This window comes from Labeo rohita, mitochondrion (assembly GCF_022985175.1).
Source record: "Labeo rohita mitochondrion, complete genome".
NCBI classification, from domain to species: Eukaryota; Metazoa; Chordata; class Actinopteri; order Cypriniformes; family Cyprinidae; genus Labeo; species Labeo rohita.
The window spans coordinates 3,603-16,626 of record NC_017608.1 but is presented as its reverse complement, the minus strand read 5'-3'; the positions used below and the strand labels follow the sequence as shown (position 1 = coordinate 16,626).

Genomic DNA, 13,024 nt, shown 5'->3' with positions numbered 1-13,024 from the left:
CCAGAAAATAGTTTAGTTTAGAATTCTGGCTTTGGGAGCCAGGGGTGGGAGTTAAAATCTCTCTTTTCTGGGCGCTAGGGAGGAGTTTAACCTCCGATCTTCGGAAAACAAGACCGATGCTTTTAGGCTAAGCTACTAGGGCAAGCTCATTCTAGTGCTTTATTTTCTAGTCATCCTGCTAGTGGAATGAAGATGAGGAATAGTGCAAAATACAGTACGGATGCAATTTGTCCAATGATGATGAATGGGTGTTCTACTGGTATGCCTCCGATTCATGTTAGGATAATTATGTCTGCTACTAAAGTTCAGAATAGAAATTGGGTAATTGGGCGGAATGTTAGTCCTCGTTGTTTTGAGGTGTGTAGGAGGGGCACTACTATTAATACTAGAATTGAGAATAGTAATGCAAGGACTCCTCCTAGTTTGTTGGGGATTGATCGTAAGATGGCGTAGGCAAATAGGAAATATCATTCTGGTTTGATGTGTGGAGGGGTTACTAAGGGGTTTGCAGGGGTGAAGTTTTCTGGGTCTCCTAGTAGGTTTGGAGAAAATAGTGCTAGTAATGTGAGGGCTAGTAGTATAATTACGAATCCGAGAAGGTCTTTATATGTAAAGTATGGGTGGAAGGAGATTTTGTCTGCGTCTGAGTTTAGTCCAATTGGGTTGTTGGATCCTGTTTCGTGGAGGAATAGGAGGTGAATAAGGGTTGCGGCGGCAATGATAAATGGTAGTAGGAAGTGGAATGCGAAGAAACGTGTTAGTGTGGCATTGTCTACTGAGAAGCCACCTCAAATTCATTGGACTAATATGTCTCCTATGTATGGTACGGCGGATAGCAGGTTTGTAATAACAGTGGCACCTCAGAAGGATATTTGCCCTCATGGGAGGACATAGCCGACGAAGGCTGTTATTATAACTAATAGTAGGAGGACTACACCGATGTTTCAGGTTTCTTTGTACAGGTATGATCCGTAGTATAAACCTCGGGCGATATGTATGTAAATACAGATGAAGAAGAATGATGCTCCGTTGGCGTGTATATTACGGATTAGTCAGCCGTAGTTTACGTCACGGCAGATGTGGGTTACTGATGAGAATGCGGTTGAGATGTCTGGGGTGTAATGTATGGCTAGAAATAGTCCAGTTAGGATTTGGGTAATCAAACATAATCCTAGGAGGGATCCAAAGTTTCATCATGTAGAGATGTTGGATGGTGCTGGTAGGTCGACTAGTGCGTCGTTAGCGATTTTAATGAGGGGGTGTGTTTTTCGTAGGCTTGCCATTATTGGTTCTTGTAGTTGAATAACAACGGTGGTTCTTCAAGTCATTGGTCTCGGTTAAAGTCTGAGCAAGAATTATGACCTATTTTATGTTTTTATTATTGATGGCTTTAGTTGTGGGTTTAGTTGCTGTTGCTTCTAATCCTACTCCGTATTTTGCTGCTCTTGGGTTGGTGGTTGCAGCTGGGGTTGGGTGTGGGGTTTTGGTTGGTCACGGGGGCTCCTTTTTGTCGTTGGTCCTTTTTCTAATTTATTTAGGGGGGATACTTGTAGTTTTTGCTTATTCAGCGGCTTTGGCTGCTGAGCCTTTTCCAGAGGCTTGAGGTAGTCGTTCTGTGTTTGGGTATGTTTTAGTTTATTTGTTAGGGGTTGGTTTAGTGGCAGGGCTTTTTTGAGGAGGTTGATATGAGGGTTCTTGAGTGGTTGTTGATGGGTTGAAGGAGTTTTCTATTTTGCGAGGGGATATTAGTGGTGTGGCTGTTATATATTCGTCTGGTGGTGGGACGTTGGTTATTTGTGCTTGAGTGCTGCTTTTGACCTTGCTTGTTGTGTTGGAGCTTACTCGTGGTTTGAGTCGTGGGACTCTTCGAGCGGTTTAGAGTAGGATTGGGATAGTGGCTAAGATTATAGTAAGGAGGAAGATGGTTAGGTATGTTTTGATTATTCCTCGTGTGATGTCGTTTGTAATTTTTGCTATGGTTGTTTGTGCTAGTCCTAGCCCTTTTGTCCCAATTGTTCCAAGTCATGTTTTGTCTAGTTGGGTGGCAGTTGATTGTCCGAGGGTGAGGTTTAGTTTTGGTAGGAGTCGGTGGGTGATTGCGGGGAAGAATCCTAATATGTTTGAGAAGTGATGTGTGGTAATTGTTGGAGTAATTTTTACTTGTTTGCTTGTTATGTTAGCGAGGTCTATGGCTACTATTAGGCCTACGATGGTTACTAGAAGGGCTGCTATTTTGAGGGTGGTTGGTATTGTTATAATTGGTGTTTTTATTGGTAGGAAGTTTTGTGTAATGATAAGGCCTGCGATGATGCTTCCTCAGGCAAGTCGTTTGATTGAGTTGATTACTAGTGGGTTGTTTTCATTAATTGGGGATAGTGGCAGGAATCGTGGGGTTCCTATGGTTACGAAATATACTAGTCGGAAGCTGTAGACTGCAGTGAATAATGTGGCAATTAGTGTAAGGATTAGGGCTCAGGCGTTTAGGTGGGAGGTGTTTAGGGCTTCGATGATTGCATCTTTTGAGAAGAATCCTGCTAGGAATGGGGTTCCTGTCAGGGCTAGGCTGCCGATTGTGAAGTAGGTTGAGGTGGCAGGTATGATGTTGAATAAGCCTCCTATTTTTCGGATGTCTTGTTCGTCGTTTAGGCTGTGAATGATTGATCCCGAGCATAAGAATAGTATAGCCTTGAAGAAAGCGTGCGTACAAATGTGGAGGAATGCTAGTTGTGGTTGGTTTAGTCCAATTGTGACTATTATTAGTCCTAGTTGACTTGATGTTGAGAAAGCTACGATTTTTTTGATGTCGTTTTGAGTTAGGGCGCAGGTGGCTGTAAATAGTGAGGTTAATGCTCCTAAGCAGAGGCAGATTGTCAATGCGAGTTGGTTGTTTTCTATTAAGGGGTGAAGGCGGATTAGTAGGAAGATTCCTGCAACGACCATGGTGCTTGAGTGTAGTAGGGCGGATACTGGCGTGGGACCTTCTATGGCAGAAGGAAGTCACGGGTGAAGGCCAAATTGGGCTGATTTTCCTGTTGCTGCTAGGGCAAGTCCTATTAGGGGGATGGTCATGTCAAAGTTTTTTGATAAGGTGAAAATTTGTTGGATTTCTCATGAGTTGAGGTTTATTGCAAGTCAGGCTATGGCTATAATTAGTCCAATGTCTCCTACTCGGTTGTAGATAACGGCTTGGAGGGCTGCTGTGTTAGCGTCTGCTCGTCCGTGTCATCATCCGATTAGTAGGAATGATATGATTCCTACTCCTTCTCAGCCGATAAATAGTTGGAATATGTTGTTGGCTGTGACTAGAATAATTATGGCCACTAGGAATGTAAGAAGATATTTAAAGAATCGGTTAATGTAGGGGTCTGAATGCATATATCATAGTGCAAATTCTAAGATTGATCAGGTAACGTATAAAGCAATTGGGACGAAGATTAGAGAGTAGTGGTCAAATTTGAAGCTAATATTGATATCAAATGTTTGGGTGTTTATTCAGTGTCAATTTGTGATAATGCCTTCTGTTTTTAGGTTTAGGAAAATTATTAGGGGTAGAAGGCTGATAAAGAATGCGGAGCTGACGGCGGTTTTGGCTTTTTCTGCTAGTTTGGATTCTTGCTGGTTTGGGTTTAGTGTGGTGATTAGTGGGTATACTAGGATGAAGAAGATTAGGAGAAGTGATGAGTGTATAATTAATGCCATTTTAGCTTCCACTTGGATTTGCACCAAGAGTTTTTGGTTCCTAAGACCAACGGATGAACTGTTATCCTTTGAAAGCGCAAGGAAGCCACGGATTTTAACCATGGTAGGTAAGGATTAGCAGTGCTTACTATTTTCTGTACTTCCATGGTGAGTAAGGAGATTTTAACTCCTGTCTTTAGAATCACAATCTAATATTTTAGTTAAACTATACTTACAATAGCACCATCCTCATATGAGTTCTGGTTTTGTTACTAGAAGAAGGACTGGGATAAGGTGTAAGGTTATTAGTAGGTGTTCTCGGGTGTGGAAGGGTTGGAGGCCTATAATGTGGTTTGGGGTTGGGCCTCGTTGTGATATAAGGAATATGTATAGGGAGTAGCCAGCTGTGATTAGTGTTCCTGCCCCTGTTAATAAAATGGTTCATGGTGATCAGCTGAATAGGGTTGTGATGATTATGATTTCTCCTATTAGGTTAGGTAGGGGCGGAAGTGCTAGGTTTGCGAGGTTGGCAATAAATCATCAGACTGCAGTTAGTGGGAAAATTACTTGTAATCCTCGGGCAAGAATTATTGTTCGGCTATGGGTTCGTTCGTATGCTGTATTAGCTAGACAGAATAGTGCAGAAGATACTAGTCCGTGGGCAATTATTAGAATGATTGCTCCTGAGAATCCTCAAGGGGTTTGGATTAGAATTCCTCCTGCCACCAAGCCTATGTGGCTAACTGATGAGTATGCGATAAGAGATTTTAGGTCTGTTTGTCGTAGGCAAATTGAGCCGGTTATGATAATTCCTCAGAGGGCTAGAATAATAAATGGGTAGGCGAGTTCTTTTGATAGTGGGTCTAGCATGACTATTATGCGTATTATTCCGTATCCTCCTAGTTTTAATAATACTGCTGCAAGAACTATGGACCCTGCCACGGGGGCTTCTACGTGTGCTTTTGGTAGTCATAAGTGCACTCCATATAGGGGTATTTTTACTAGGAATGCAATTAAGCAACCAGCTCATCAGATTATGTGGCCTCAGGAGTTGAGTTGTAGTGGTTGTGAGTATTGTAATACTAGTATTGATAATGTTCCTGTGGATTGTTGAAGTAGGAGTAAGGCAACTAAAAGTGGAAGTGACCCTGCTAGGGTATAAAATAAGAAGTAGGTTCCTGCGTTTAGACGTTCGGTTTGGTTACCTCATCGGGTGATAATAATAAGGGTTGGGATTAGTGTGGCTTCAAATATGATGTAGAATTTAATAATTTCTGTGGCGCCGAATGCTATAATTAGGAAGGTTTGTAGTGAGGCAAGGAGTGTAATGTATGAACGTTGTCGGCTAATTGGTTCCGGGGTGATGTGGTTTTGGCTGGCCAAAATCATTAATGGGAGTAATCAGCATGTTAGTAGGAGGGGGGTTGATAATGGGTCGGTTGCTACGTATATGTAGGAGGAGGTTCATCCTTCCTCTGATGTTCATATTAGTCATTTCAGGATAATAGAGGCTATTAGGAGGCTATTTGCTGTTGTAGTTGTTCATAGTCACTTAGGGGAGACTAGTCAGATTGTTGGGAACAGCATGATTGTAGGGATTAATACTTTTAGCATTGTAGTAAATTTAGGTTTTGTAGGCGGTCGGTTCCGTGAGTGCGGGCTGGGGCAACTAGTAGTGCTAAACCTGTGCCTTCCTCACAGGCAGAGAAAGCTAAAAGTAGCATAGCAGCCGTAGAGAATCCTGTGGATTCGAATTGTAGTGCCCATAGGGCTAATGCAATCAACAGCGACAATATTTTTCCTTCTAAGCAGAGAAGTGCGGAGAGTAGGTGTGTACGGTGGAATGCTAGTCCCATCAGTCCTAGAATGAATGCTGAGCTAAAGCTAAAATGTACGGGTGTCATAAGGGGGTCGTGGAGTTAAACCACGATCTTCTGAGCCGAAATCAGAGGTCTTGTCTTGGACTAACTCCCTATTCTGCTCATTCTAGACCGCCTTGACTTCATTCGGAAATTAAGCCGAGAGTTATTCAGATTAGGGATGTTGTGCCTCAGAAGAATGTTCCGGTGGGGTTGTGGAGTTGGTCTCCTCAGGGCAGTGGGAGGAGGAGGGCAATTTCTAGATCGAAGAGTAGGAATAGGATTGCTACTAGGAAGAAGCGTAGGGAAAATGGTAGTCGGGCAGATCCTAGTGGATCAAACCCGCATTCGTATGGGGATAGTTTTTCTGCGTCTGGGTTTATTTGTGGTAGTCAGAAAGATACAATTGCTAGGATTAGGGATAGAGTTACTGTAATAACTAGAATGGTTATGATTAGATTCATTATCTTTCCTTGGGGTTTAACCAAGACCGTGTGATTGGAAGTCACTTATACTAATTTTAATACTAGAAAGATTTATGAGCCTCATCAGTAGATGGATACGTAGAGGAATAGTCATACTACGTCGACGAAATGTCAGTATCAGGCAGCGGCTTCGAAGCCAAAGTGATGTTCGGATGTGAAGTGGTATTGGATTTGGCGTAGAAGACATACGGCCAAGAAGGATGATCCAATAATGACATGCAGTCCGTGGAATCCTGTGGCTACGAAGAATGTTGAGCCGTAAACTCCGTCTGCGATTGTGAATGGTGCTTCGTAATACTCTATAGCTTGGAGGGCGGTGAAATAAAGTCCTAGTAAGATGGTTAGTGCTAGTGATTGAATTGCTTGTTTTCGTTCTCCTTCTATGATGCTGTGGTGGGCTCATGTGACTGTGACTCCTGATGCTAGTAGTACGGCCGTGTTAAGAAGTGGAACTTCGAATGGGTCTAGGGGGGTGATTCCTGTTGGAGGTCAACATCCTCCTAATTCTGGTGTTGGTGCTAGACTTGAATGGTAGAAGGCTCAGAAGAATCCAAGGAAGAAGAAGACTTCTGAGGTAATAAATAGGATTATTCCATATCGTAGCCCTTTTTGTACAGGCGGTGTGTGGTGGCCTTGGAAGGTCCCTTCTCGGATAATGTCACGTCATCATTGATATATGGTAAGAAGTAGGAGAATTAGTCCTAGAGTTATTGTTGTTGTTGAGTGAAAGTGGAATCAAATTGCTAGACCGGAGGTTATTAGTAATGCGGCGATGGCTCCGGTTAGGGGTCATGGGCTTGGATCAACTATATGATAGGCATGTGCTTGGTGGGCCATTTAGACGTTTTCTTGCAAGTAAAGGCTTAGGAGAAGTACAAATACATAGGCTTGAATTATTGCTACTGCGACTTCTAGTAGTGTAAACAGGAAGAGTACTGTAGCAGTTAGGATTGCTACTGTAGGCATTATTGGTAAGAGGACAATTACGGCTGAAGCGATTAGTTGGATTAGTAGGTGACCTGCGGTCAAGTTTGCTGTAAGTCGGACTCCTAGGGCTAGTGGTCGGATAAGTGGGCTGATTGTTTCGATAATAATAAGTACTGGGATTAGAGGAATGGGTGTTCCTTCTGGGAGAAGGGGTCCCAGGGCAACTGTAGGTTGGTTACGTATTCCAATAATTACTGTGGCGAGTCACAGTGGTACGGCAAATCCTATGTTGAGTGATAGTTGTGTTGTAGGTGTGAAGGTGTATGGAAGTAGGCCTAATATATTAATAGTAATTAGGAAAATTATTAGTGAGGCTAGTAAAAGTGCTCATTTGTGGCCTCCTACATTTAGGGGGAGTAGCAGTTGGTTTGTAAATCGGTTAATGAACCATCCTTGGATTGTAATAAGTCGGTTATTGATTCATCGGGATGATGGGGTTGGATAAAGAACTCATGGTAGTGCAATTGCGATTGCGATTAGGGGGATTCCCAGGTATGATGGGCTTGCGAATTGGTCGAAGAAGCTTGTTATCATGGTCAATCTCAGGATTCAGTTTTGTGTTTTTCAGCACTTACTGGGGTTGGTTCATTTGGTGAAATATGGTTTAGGATTTTAGTTGGAATGATGGTTAGGAAAATTAATCAAGAGAATACTAAAATTGCGAATCAGGGGCCGGGGTTTAATTGTGGCATTTCACTAGGGGTGGTCGGGAATCACCAATCTTTGGCTTAAAAGGCCAATGCTTTGTCCAATATTTAGCTTCCTAGCGAGGCGTCTTCTAGTATTAATGAGGATCAGTTTTCGAAGTGTTCTAGTGGGACTGCTTCTACTACGATTGGTATAAAGCTGTGGTTGGCACCGCAGATTTCTGAGCATTGTCCATAGAATACGCCTGGGCGTGAGGCGATGAAGGCAGTTTGATTTAGTCGTCCTGGCACTGCGTCTATTTTTACGCCTAGGGATGGAACAGCTCAGGAGTGCAATACATCTTCGGCGGACACTAGGACACGGACTGGGGATTCTATGGGAACAACTATCCGGTGGTCAGTCTCTAGGAGTCGGAATTGTCCTGGGGTAAGGTCTTGAGTTGGGATTATGTAGGAGTCAAAGCCTAGGTTTTCATAATCTGTATACTCATAACTTCAGTATCATTGGTGTCCTATTGCTTTAATTGTTAGGTGGGGGTCGTTAATTTCGTCTATAAGGTATAAGATGCGTAGTGAGGGTAGGGCGATTAAGACTAAAATAACGGCTGGTAAGATAGTTCATACGATTTCGATTTCTTGGGAGTCCAGGATGTATTTGTTAGTAAGTTTGGTTGAAACCATTGCAGTAATAATATATAATACTAGGGTGCTAATTAGGAGTACAATTATTAGTGCGTGGTCGTGGAAGTGTAGAAGTTCTTCTATAACGGGTGATGCCGCGTCTTGGAATCCTAGTTGTGTTGGATGTGCCATTAAGCTTTAGTAGCTTAAGACATGCAGGAGTTTAACCTGCGATTTCACCTTGACAAGGTGGTGTAATTTGCATTTTACTAATGTCTTTAGAAGGAAGTGACAGAGTGGTTATGTGGCTGGCTTGAAACCAGCATATGGGGGTTCAATTCCTCCCTTTCTCGTTAGTTTGATTGAATTTGGACGAATGCTGGCTCTTCATATGTGTGGTAAGGAGGAGGGCAGCCGTGGAGTCATTCTACGTTTGTTATAGTTAGTTCTACAGACAATACTTCTCGTTTAGCGGCAAAGGCTTCTCATAGAATAAATAGGAATATGATTACTGCAATTAGAGAGATTAGTGAACCAATAGATGATACTGTGTTTCATAGAGCATAGGCATCTGGGTAGTCAGAATATCGTCGTGGCATGCCTGCTAGACCTAGGAAATGTTGTGGGAAGAATGTGAGGTTAACTCCAATGAACATTACTCCAAAGTGGATTTTTGTTCAGGCGCTATGTAGAGTATATCCGGTTAGTAAAGGGAATCAGTGCACGAAGGCTGCTATAATGGCGAATACGGCCCCTATTGATAATACGTAATGGAAGTGTGCAACTACATAGTATGTGTCATGGAGGACAATGTCTAGTGATGAATTAGATAGAACAATTCCTGTGAGTCCACCTACTGTGAATAGGAAGATGAACCCAAGAGCTCAGAGCATAGGAGTTTCTCATTTGATTGATCCTCCGTGAAGTGTGGCTAATCAGCTAAATACTTTTACACCAGTTGGGATGGCGATAATTATTGTTGCAGATGTAAAGTATGCACGAGTGTCTACGTCTATTCCGACAGTAAACATGTGATGGGCTCATACAATAAATCCTAATAGGCCAATAGCCATTATTGCTCAGACTATTCCTATGTAGCCGAATGGTTCTTTTTTTCCTGAATAGTAGGCTACGACGTGGGAAATAATGCCAAATCCTGGAAGGATAAGAATGTAGACCTCTGGGTGGCCGAAGAATCAGAATAGGTGTTGATAAAGGATTGGGTCCCCTCCTCCTGCCGGGTCGAAGAATGTAGTATTCAGATTTCGATCTGTTAAAAGCATTGTGATTCCAGCGGCCAGTACTGGTAGTGAGAGGAGAAGTAGTACGGCGGTTACTAGGACAGATCAGACGAATAAGGGTGTTTGATATTGTGAGATGGCTGGAGGTTTCATATTAATAGTTGTAGCAATAAAATTAATAGCCCCTAGAATTGATGAAACTCCTGCTAAGTGAAGTGAGAAAATTGTTAGGTCTACTGATGCTCCTGCGTGGGCTAAGTTGCCTGCAAGAGGTGGGTATACTGTCCATCCTGTCCCAGCTCCAGCTTCTACACCGGAAGAGGCTAATAGTAATAGGAATGATGGGGGTAGGAGTCAGAAGCTTATGTTGTTTATACGGGGGAATGCCATGTCTGGGGCTCCAATCATTAGTGGCACGAGTCAGTTCCCAAATCCTCCAATGAGGATGGGCATTACTATAAAGAAAATTATTACGAAGGCGTGGGCAGTTACAATAACATTATAAATTTGGTCATCACCTAGAAGCGATCCGGGTTGGCTTAGTTCAGCCCGGATAAGAAGGCTTAAGGCGGTTCCTGCTATTCCGGCTCAGGCACCAAATACGAGATAAAGGGTACCAATGTCTTTGTGGTTAGTAGAGAAGAATCAGCGCGTGATTGCCACAGGTAGGGTGGCCGAGTGTTTAGGCGGTGGGTTGTAGCCCCGAAGACAGAGGTTTAAGTCCTCTTCCTATCATAGCCCTGTGGTGAAGAACACATTGGATTGCAAATCCGAAGACGTAGACTAATACTCTGCCGGGGCTTTTCCCGCCTTACTGGTTTTACCGGCGGGAAAAGTAGATGGATGCTCGCTGGTTTGAGCGCTTAGCTGTTAACTAAGAGTTTGTAGGATCGAGGCCTTCCCATCTAGTAAAGGCCTTAGTTTAATAAAAACATCTGATTTGCAATCAGGAAATGCAAGTTAATTTCTTGTAGGTCTTAATCAGGGACTAGAAGATTTTCACTTCTACTTAGAGCTTTGAAGGCTTTTGGTCTATATATTATCCTAAGTCCCTAGGTGGTTAGTATTATAATAGTTGGGGTTATTGGTAGTAGTCCTAGGGCAGTTGTGGTAAATAGGGCCAATGGTAGGAGAGTTTGGGTGGTTTGGATTCGTCATGGGGTGGTTGAGTTGGTTGTGTTGGGGGAGATGGTTAGTGTTATTGCATAACATAGGCGTAGGTAGAAGTATAGGCTGATTAGGGCGGCGAGGGCTATGACTGTTGCGATGATTGGGAGGTCTTGTTTTGTTAGTTCTTGTAGGATTAGTCATTTTGGCATGAATCCTGTGAGTGGGGGGAGGCCTCCTAGTGATAGTAGTGCTAGGGCGGTGGCTGATGTTAGAATTGGGTTTTTTGATCAGGTTGTTGCGAGTGTGTTGATTTTAGTGGTGAATGATGTTTTGAGGGTGAGGAATGCCGCGGATGTTATAATGATATATGTTCCTAGTGCAATTAATGTAAGTTGTGGGGCGTATTGGATGACAATGATTATTCACCCTATATGTGCGATTGAGGAGTAGGCTAAGATTTTTCGTAGTTGGGTTTGGTTTAGTCCTCCTCATCCGCCTACTAGTGTGGAAGTGGCTCCCAGTAGGGTTAGTAATGTTGGGTCGATGGTTTGGGCTGTTTGAATGATTAATGCGAATGGGGCAAGTTTTTGTCAGGTAGAGAGAATTAAACCTGTTGTGAGGTCTAGTCCTTGTAGGACTTCTGGTAGTCAGAAGTGTATTGGTGCTAGTCCGATTTTTAGGGCTAAAGCAGTTATGAATATTGTGCTAGCGATGGGGTTGGTTAGGTCGTTGATGCTTCATTCCCCTGTTATTCAGGCGTTTGTTGTGCTTGCGAATAGGATTATTGCTGCTGCTGTAGCTTGGGTTAGAAAGTATTTTGTGGTTGCTTCTACTGCACGTGGGTGGTGGTGTTGTGCTATTAGTGGGGTGATTGCTAGGGTATTGATTTCTAACCCTATTCAGGCTAGTAGTCAGTGGGAGCTGGCAAAGGTCAGGGTGGTTCCTAGTCCTAGACTGGATAGTAGGATTGCAAGTACGTATGGGTTCATTGGCGGAGGAGGGACTTTAACCGTCATGTTCGGGGTATGGGCCCGAAAGCTTGATTAGCTGACCCCGCCTATAGAAAGTGGTGTAAAGGAAGCACCAAGAGTTTTGATCTCTTGAGTATGGGTTCGATTCCCTTCTTTCTAGGAACTGAGGGGATTTTAACCCCTGTAAATCACTCTATCAAAGTGGTCCTTGGGCATTCAGGCACAGTTCCTTGTTTATAGTTGTGGGGGGAGTCCTGCTAGTGCAATTGGTAGGGCGGTGTGTCATAGAACGAAGGCTAGTGTGAGGGGGAGGAAGTTTTTTCAGACCAAGTGCATTAGTTGATCATATCGGAATCGTGGATAAGAGGCTCGTACTCATAGGAATAAAATTGATAATAATGCAGCTTTGGTTATTAGGTTAATGGTTGTGAGTTCAGGGATGCTTGGGATGTGTGAGGCTCCTAGGAATAGTACGGCTGATAGTGTGTTTATTAGTAGAATATTGGCATATTCTGCTAGGAAGAATAGGGCGAAGGGCCCTCCTGCATATTCTACGTTGAAGCCAGAGACTAGTTCGGATTCTCCTTCTGTTAGGTCAAATGGTGCTCGGTTTGTTTCGGCTAGTGTTGAGATATACCATATTGCGGCTAGGGGTCAAGCGGGTACGAGTAGTCAGATGCTTTCTTGGGTGGTGTTGAATGTTTGTAGTGTATAACCTCCTGAAAAGATGATTACTGAAAGGAGGATTAGCCCAAGACTTACTTCATATGAAATTGTTTGGGCTACGGCCCGTAGGGCCCCGATTAGCGCGTATTTTGAATTTGATGCTCATCCTGACCCCAGGATTGAGTATACTGCTAGGCTTGATAGGGCTAGGATAAATAGGATTCCCAGGTTGAGGTCCGTTACGGGGTGAGGTATGGGTATTGGTGCTCATAGGGTTATGGCTAGGGTTAGTGCGAGTATGGGGGTGGCGAGGAATAAGAATGGGGATGATGTGGAGGGGCGGACTGGTTCTTTAATAAAGAGTTTAACTCCATCGGCGATGGGTTGTAGTAGTCCGTAGGGTCCTACTACGTTAGGGCCTTTTCGTAGTTGTATATAACCTAGTACTTTTCGTTCAATTAATGTTAGGAAAGCTACTGCTAGGAGAACGGGTACAATGTAGGCTAGGGGGTTAATTAGGTGAGTTATTAGGATGTTTAGCATAAACTGGGGAGAGGATTTGAACCTCTGGCTAAAAGGGCTTAGGCCTTTCGCAATTTACCATGCTCTGCCACCCCAGTATGTCCTTATTTTGGCTAGCTGGGATTTTGGCTCTCCCTTTGCTTTATTTATTTGTTTTCATAAATTAGGGGTGGGGCGTGCTTGAAGTATGGACCCCTCTTTTCCGATCCTTTCGTACTAGGAAAAGTAGCGTTACAG

At 43.4% G+C, this 13,024-nt stretch overlaps 13 protein-coding genes across 13 annotated transcripts, besides 21 other annotated features; 1 reads left to right on the top strand and 12 right to left on the bottom strand. All coding sequences in view use genetic code 2, as the record gives it.

The window, feature by feature from the left end:
- Nucleotide 1: 1 nt before the first annotated feature.
- Nucleotides 2-71, top strand: a tRNA (tRNA-Pro).
- Nucleotides 71-142, bottom strand: a tRNA (tRNA-Thr).
- Nucleotides 143-1,283, bottom strand: CYTB (cytochrome b). Its single transcript has one exon. A coding segment is annotated over exon 1 (1,141 nt).
- A 5-nt stretch (nt 1,284-1,288) lies between these two features.
- Nucleotides 1,289-1,357, bottom strand: a tRNA (tRNA-Glu).
- Nucleotides 1,358-1,879, top strand: ND6 (NADH dehydrogenase subunit 6). The gene has a single exon. The coding sequence runs from the start codon at nt 1,358-1,360 to the stop codon at nt 1,877-1,879; it is 522 nt and encodes a 173-aa protein (YP_006073245.1).
- Nucleotides 1,876-3,699, bottom strand: ND5 (NADH dehydrogenase subunit 5). The gene has a single exon. The coding sequence runs from the start codon at nt 3,697-3,699 to the stop codon at nt 1,876-1,878; it is 1,824 nt and encodes a 607-aa protein (YP_006073244.1).
- A 3-nt stretch (nt 3,700-3,702) lies between these two features.
- Nucleotides 3,703-3,776, bottom strand: a tRNA (tRNA-Leu).
- Nucleotides 3,777-3,845, bottom strand: a tRNA (tRNA-Ser).
- Nucleotides 3,846-3,914, bottom strand: a tRNA (tRNA-His).
- On the bottom strand, nt 3,915-5,292 carry ND4 (NADH dehydrogenase subunit 4). The gene has a single exon. A coding segment is annotated over exon 1 (1,378 nt).
- Nucleotides 5,286-5,582, bottom strand: ND4L (NADH dehydrogenase subunit 4L). Its single transcript has one exon. The coding sequence runs from the start codon at nt 5,580-5,582 to the stop codon at nt 5,286-5,288; it is 297 nt and encodes a 98-aa protein (YP_006073242.1).
- Nucleotides 5,583-5,652, bottom strand: a tRNA (tRNA-Arg).
- ND3 (NADH dehydrogenase subunit 3) lies at nt 5,653-6,001 on the bottom strand. The gene has a single exon. A coding segment is annotated over exon 1 (349 nt).
- Nucleotides 6,002-6,073, bottom strand: a tRNA (tRNA-Gly).
- On the bottom strand, nt 6,074-6,859 carry COX3 (cytochrome c oxidase subunit III). The gene has a single exon. It carries the CDS (start codon nt 6,857-6,859, stop codon nt 6,074-6,076), a length of 786 nt encoding a protein of 261 aa, YP_006073240.1.
- Nucleotides 6,860-7,543, bottom strand: ATP6 (ATP synthase F0 subunit 6). Its single transcript has one exon. It carries the CDS (start codon nt 7,541-7,543, stop codon nt 6,860-6,862), a length of 684 nt encoding a protein of 227 aa, YP_006073239.1.
- On the bottom strand, nt 7,537-7,701 carry ATP8 (ATP synthase F0 subunit 8). Its single transcript has one exon. It carries the CDS (start codon nt 7,699-7,701, stop codon nt 7,537-7,539), a length of 165 nt encoding a protein of 54 aa, YP_006073238.1.
- Nucleotide 7,702: 1 nt separating this feature from the next.
- Nucleotides 7,703-7,778, bottom strand: a tRNA (tRNA-Lys).
- On the bottom strand, nt 7,779-8,469 carry COX2 (cytochrome c oxidase subunit II). The gene has a single exon. A coding segment is annotated over exon 1 (691 nt).
- A 15-nt stretch (nt 8,470-8,484) lies between these two features.
- Nucleotides 8,485-8,556, bottom strand: a tRNA (tRNA-Asp).
- Nucleotides 8,557-8,559: 3 nt separating this feature from the next.
- Nucleotides 8,560-8,630, top strand: a tRNA (tRNA-Ser).
- COX1 (cytochrome c oxidase subunit I) lies at nt 8,631-10,181 on the bottom strand. Its single transcript has one exon. The coding sequence runs from the start codon at nt 10,179-10,181 to the stop codon at nt 8,631-8,633; it is 1,551 nt and encodes a 516-aa protein (YP_006073236.1).
- A 1-nt stretch (nt 10,182) lies between these two features.
- Nucleotides 10,183-10,253, bottom strand: a tRNA (tRNA-Tyr).
- Nucleotides 10,252-10,322, top strand: a tRNA (tRNA-Cys).
- Nucleotides 10,323-10,354: 32 nt separating this feature from the next.
- Nucleotides 10,355-10,427, top strand: a tRNA (tRNA-Asn).
- A 2-nt stretch (nt 10,428-10,429) lies between these two features.
- Nucleotides 10,430-10,498, top strand: a tRNA (tRNA-Ala).
- Nucleotides 10,499-10,500: 2 nt separating this feature from the next.
- Nucleotides 10,501-10,571, bottom strand: a tRNA (tRNA-Trp).
- ND2 (NADH dehydrogenase subunit 2) lies at nt 10,572-11,617 on the bottom strand. The gene has a single exon. A coding segment is annotated over exon 1 (1,046 nt).
- Nucleotides 11,618-11,686, bottom strand: a tRNA (tRNA-Met).
- A 2-nt stretch (nt 11,687-11,688) lies between these two features.
- Nucleotides 11,689-11,758, top strand: a tRNA (tRNA-Gln).
- Nucleotides 11,757-11,830, bottom strand: a tRNA (tRNA-Ile).
- A 3-nt stretch (nt 11,831-11,833) lies between these two features.
- ND1 (NADH dehydrogenase subunit 1) lies at nt 11,834-12,808 on the bottom strand. The gene has a single exon. The coding sequence runs from the start codon at nt 12,806-12,808 to the stop codon at nt 11,834-11,836; it is 975 nt and encodes a 324-aa protein (YP_006073234.1).
- Nucleotides 12,809-12,886, bottom strand: a tRNA (tRNA-Leu).
- Nucleotides 12,887-13,024, bottom strand: part of an rRNA (l-rRNA) that runs on past the window's edge.